The sequence below is a fragment of the Poecilia latipinna genome, unplaced genomic scaffold, assembly GCF_001443285.1.
Source record: "Poecilia latipinna isolate Pla-1442-1.1 unplaced genomic scaffold, P_latipinna-1.0 Scaffold916, whole genome shotgun sequence".
Taxonomy (NCBI): Eukaryota; Metazoa; Chordata; class Actinopteri; order Cyprinodontiformes; family Poeciliidae; genus Poecilia; species Poecilia latipinna.
The window spans coordinates 209,963-215,342 of record NW_015113532.1 but is presented as its reverse complement, the minus strand read 5'-3'; the positions used below and the strand labels follow the sequence as shown (position 1 = coordinate 215,342).

Here is a 5,380-nt window from a genome sequence, read left to right as displayed (position 1 = left end):
CGTCTTCTTAATTCAGGATCGTTTGGAAATCCATGAAAACTTAAACGCCCATTATATTAGGAAGACAACAATGTTCATAGAATTGCTTTATTTGCGTCTGAAAAATGACTTTATCTTTTCTAGTTGTCATGGTAACTCAAAGCGGAAACAAGAAAGCCGCATTTCGCTCATTCGGATGTGACGTCACTGCCGTACGTGCAAAGAGCCCATTCTGCTTTTTCTTGCTCTGTGTGTGTGATGGCATAGATACTTTGAAAAAGTAACTTTAATCGGATTATTGATTACTCCTTGAAATAGGTATTGGTGTTCTGTTTATCTGTGCTACCGTAAATCCGTCCTACCTTGTATTTCTTATAAATGCGTCCTACTAGTCGTGGAAGTATCGTTTCATATGTTTTATTTCATCGAAGATTATGGTAAGCTTTATTTAATTTAGTTTATACTGGCTTTAATTCAGCTGCTGGATTACTTAATGTTTTTAGTTTACATGACAGGCAGCATGTAAATATATTTATAAATGGCTTTAGTTTACCGTCTGCAATTTCGTTACTACTGTCATTGTTTGGCAGTTAATCAGGACAAAATACGTTGTTTTGTGGGCTATTTTATCCCTACATTTTAAAATATTTTAGTTTAATTACACTCTTTTTTTATTATTATTAAACCTTGCTAAATAGATATTGGCACAGATACTATATGTGGGATTGAAGCTGTGTAATAGCGGTGTATTATTAGTGTATATTAAACATATCAGGAGCACAGCAACCTGCGCAGCTCGGTGGACACATTGTGGCTGCGCTGCATCTCATAACAGACACAATGTATTAATGCTCAAAAAAGAGTTGCAGTGATCTGTATTTGTCTGCGTTTAATTTAATTCCAATAAAAACGTGTTTCCCCTGCCTAATACCGTTTTTCTTCTTACAAACACCTTTGTATTTAAAATATATATTTTCAACAGGTAGGATATTCTAGTAAAAGGTTTAGTCTATAGCGTTTCATTTTAAACGGGTAGGATATTCTAGTAAAAGGTTTAGTCTATAGCGTTTCATTTTAAACGGGTAGGATATTCAGATGAAGGAAGTGATCTTCTTGTGGTTTCGTCGTGTATATAAACTGTTCCAGTGCTATGCTAAGCATCCTAAGCTTCCGCTTCAGTCCCATCACTCAAATAATGTTATCATTTGACATTAACAACCCGCTATAGTTTTCTGTTTGTAAACATGACAGTAGCAGTTTTGGACACGTAGCACTGACAGATAGACTTAGCTATCTATCCGTGCTACGGTAGGAAAATCTGACGAGGTAGCACTGATAGTCAGAACACCATAACTATTTATGGAATTCATAGTGCCAGCTGGTTTGGCAACGAGGGTGGAAGGCTCTCATTCGGGGTGGCATCTGCCACCCCAGTAGATCCGCCCCTGGCTGCAGCCGAGTGGATTGGAGGACTGGACGGGCTGGTTTCCCCGGGGGGAGTCGCTCCATGCTTGAGAAGCAGAGAGACGCAGGTCACATGGCCCCTGGCAGAAGCTTCTGTTAATGCAGTGTGTCCGTCCACAGTTGTGTGGTTAACCTGAAGTTGGGGAGGGGGAACAACAATGCCTGAAAACTTTGAACAGTACACCTGGCCTCTGCTTTGCATTGTGCATTTTGCTTGCTAAAAGCTACATTGCCTCCGTGCTGCTATGTGCATTTTGGTTAATTTCTCACTCATTTCACTTGTCTTCAATGATTAAATATTGCTGTTAACATGCAAGAATTATAGGCTTTATTAAAGAAATTCTAAAAAAAAAACAAAAAAAATGTCATGAAGTTTTAAATTGACAGTGCTTTCTGTTTAATTCTTTTTCATTTCTGTGGGCTGTAAATCACTTACATTTGCTCCGTTTTCCACCAGAAGCTTGGCACAGTTTGTGTGGCCTTGCCGGCATGCTACATGAAGGGGAGAGACTTTGTCCAGTGTGTTTAGATTTACACACATTCCCTGTGAAACACACCAGGACACACAAATTCACTCCCAAACAGAGGCTGCACAGACAAAAGTCAATTTATCTTATTGGAATGTTTTGTGTTAGTCTATCACAAAACATTGGATAAAAAAAAAAAATGCACACTTTTTTTTTCTTTTTTTTTATAGAAATGTTAAATAAAAAAATAGCACTAGTTTCTGTAAGTCCCCATTGAATTCCACAGTTATTTCTGACTGTAACATGAAAAAGTTTGCAAAAGATCAAAGATAAGAATTGCACTTGCAAGGCACTGTAAGTAGTGAAAAACATTAAAGCTTCACACAGCATTATCACAAACTAACGTTTGAAATAGGAACGTGTGTCCTGTTGAGAATCTCATGCAGCAGAAGCTGATTCGAATTTTAACTTTTTAACTCCAGAAGTTAAACTTTACCTGAGCCATGAGTCTTTGCAGACAAAGAACGTTTCCATTGAAGGCTGCGTCGTGAATCGGAGACCAGTCGGCTTCAACATCTTCGTGTGAAAGGCAAAAAGTTGCTCAGACTTTGAAGTGATAGACATGTCTACTGTAATAACATATTTAAAGTGTTAAACTCACCACTCATCAAAGGGTTGGAGAAATAAGGACATGCTGTTCCTTTCTGTGTCTCTTTGTTTCCAGCAGACATTCTTCACCTGTTTTCATGTTCGAGTTGCCCTTTTGTCAGACTGGAATATGTTTTTGTCCTATTTTGAGAGCAGTTCTTGATGTTTTCATGTCATTTCCTTCCTGGAGGAAGGACCGTAATGACTCAGCTCTGACCAATGGGAGTGCAGATGGAGAAGGAGAAGTAAGTGAAGCCTGTTGGTAATATTTTTTTTTGTTGTTGAAATCTGACACCGCACATCCACACCCATTATCTCTTACAAGTAACGTGACTATTTTTCCTCTGTTGTGTCCGACTTAAGATTTTAAATTTAGGTAAACTGGATCAGTTTAGGTAAGTAAAAATGTTCAACTACTCTTGTTTTTGTTTTTATGTTTGTTTTATGATTATAAAGTCATTTCCTGGACAGAAATTTCAGTTCTCTAATGTCATTTTTTACTTTGAGTAACTTGCTTTAGGGTTCTGACACTTCAAGTCGAAACACAACATATTTAGTGATCAGCAGGAACCAGTGATTCTGGTTCCCTTATCACTGTTTTGATAAGGGAACCATAACTGACTTAGCAGTAATGGCTAGGTTAGTACTTTGTAGTTACTGATTAGGGCTACAGTGAGACTAGTTTAACATTAACCTTTAATCTTGGGGAATATTTTTTAACAATTTATAACTCAATTGGATGTCTATTCAACCATCCATGCAGTCATAACAAAATTATCTGACTTTGTGATGTCATCATATAATTTCCAAAATGGAGGTGCGTCTGGTCAGGTGATTGTTTTGGTTGAATTTGTTAAATAGCTACAGCATTTTAGTAACATGTCCTAGATCACACTCAAACTACTTTATTTGCATTTTTGGAATTGTCTTCCATACTTTCTTTTTTATTTCTGAGTTCTGAGTCCAAATTTGGCTGTACAAGTCGCTGACGGTCATCATTTTTAGTTTAACAAAGAAATACACAAAATTTATTCTGTAATAACAATATTTCATTTATATTTGTTAGCAGTGTAACAAACATAAATCTTGATGTTAATTAAATGTGATACATAGATTTTTTTTTTCTGTGCTCTACATACAAAATAAAAACTGCCAGAGTTCCTCCAGTTGAAGACGCAGCAGACTGCAGAGTCTGTTTCATTTGTTCTAGCTGTATGTAAAATATTCTCACCATTATTATTGCCTTGTGTTCTGCACTCAAGAGTTCTTTAGTGCTACTCTAATATTGCAGTGCATGCAGGCCAGCAGAGGGCAGCCACAGAGAGCAAATGTCCATATTAAGTCAAAAGTCTAACTGCGTTACCCCGGGGGTTTGCTAATCCCCGGCAGCAGGCTGCAAGCCAGACACACAATTAACTCTGTGGCGTGTCAGGGAAGGTATGGATTAGAATAAAATCGTACCAACTGTATGAATGCCCTCTCTGTTTTACCGAATCTTTGAAAGTCCTTGTTGCTTTGTTTCAGTTCTCCAGCCAAGTGAGCACATCTAGCAGCTGACTTCTGTTGGATCGGGACAGGGTGTGGGGTTGCCTGATGCACACATGCAGGGGTAAGCTGACCTTAGCAGGCAGGATGCAGCCAATGTTCACCCTTACAACGGAAGGACCTAATTTAGCTTTATGTTTTTTTTATTTATTATTATGGTCAATACTATATGTGTTTTTTTAATTTTGAGAGTATTACATGCTACATGAACTACTGTTTACTGTTTTTTTTTGTTTTGTTTTTTACTTACAACTTCCCGTCAAGATATAGATTTTTTTAAGCTCCTATTCCCCAAAATAAGTTATATGCAGCACTATGCAAAAGTCTAGATTCATCCTTACTTTTCTCACGTGCTCATGTTGATGAAATGATACCTTGCAATCTTTTAAAATGATTTAAGCCTGTAGTTTGATGCATACCTCAGGTCATGTTACGATTCAGTTTGAGTTTATTTACTTTTTTTTGTTCCCCCGTTATAGATTTCCATTGTTTCTTTTAAACATAGTCAAAAGAAAGCGTATAGAGCTATTGATCTTGAGTGATATGAGGATGACAAAACTTATGAATAGTGTTTTGCCTGCATTTATGTATAGGCCAGAGCCCTGCATGCGGACATGATTTCGCTGCACATATGACACATGCACATGACCACAAATTCCCACGCAAAGTGATCATGTGTCGGCCCAGTTCTTATCCAACTTTAAGCATGAATCTACAAAGTGTCCCTTATTTTAACTACTGTGATGAAGGGAGTGCCATCTTATTTCTAACTTTTTACACCACAAATATTAATGTTTCAAAACAAAATGGCTTTCCGTATGTGGAGAAAAGTGTACAGACAATAAGTTTAAGACGGCAGAACAATACTTTCTACTTCTACAGCTTGTCTGTCACCCCAAATCTTTTGTGATAATTTCATTTCACAGGTTTTGCTTTTCTTTTTAAAAATGGAAACCACGCAAACAGAAAAAAACAAAAAACGATGTCTACATGCTTGGGCATGTAGACACTGAAGCAGATTAATTCTCCGCCGCACTCTAAAAACTGCTGGGTTATTTATTTGACCCGAATGCTGGGTTTATGCTGCTGGGACAAAACTAAACAAAACTAAACAAAACTACCAAACGGCTTTCTGAGTGCTGCAGAGGCAGCGCTCTGCTTCGAAACAAAGGGGCTGGTTATTTACTTCAAGTGGAGAAAAGTGGACATCCATCCGGTTGTGATCAACAGGGTCTGATCGGCTCTGGGGGGGGGGCTGGGGCGAGGAGAGGGGGTTG

General features: G+C 38.0%; 2 protein-coding genes and 1 long non-coding RNA gene across 3 annotated transcripts in view; 2 read left to right on the top strand and 1 right to left on the bottom strand.

Annotated features, from left to right (window-relative positions):
* On the top strand, positions 1 to 1,326 carry LOC106957572 (uncharacterized). The gene is made up of 2 exons (XR_001426979.1): positions 1 to 981; positions 1,032 to 1,326. It is a non-coding gene; the product is annotated as an uncharacterized LOC106957572 (long non-coding RNA).
* On the bottom strand, positions 476 to 2,662 carry LOC106957570 (ankyrin repeat and SOCS box protein 9-like). The gene is made up of 4 exons (XM_015048963.1): positions 2,572 to 2,662; positions 2,407 to 2,486; positions 1,880 to 1,987; positions 476 to 1,576 (listed from the first exon to the last, which is right to left on the bottom strand). Exons 1-4 carry the CDS (start codon positions 2,639 to 2,641, stop codon positions 1,346 to 1,348), a joined length of 489 nt encoding a protein of 162 aa, XP_014904449.1. The 5' UTR covers positions 2,642 to 2,662; the 3' UTR covers positions 476 to 1,345.
* A 107-nt stretch (positions 2,663 to 2,769) lies between these two features.
* Positions 2,770 to 5,380, top strand: part of gpr143 (G protein-coupled receptor 143) — a 19,134-nt gene continuing 16,523 nt past the window's right edge. Inside the window, exons 1-2 of the mRNA XM_015048961.1 lie at positions 2,770 to 2,953; positions 4,083 to 4,167. The gene's annotated coding sequence lies outside the window, so the exon portion shown is untranslated. The remainder of the gene's footprint in view (positions 2,954 to 4,082; positions 4,168 to 5,380) is intronic.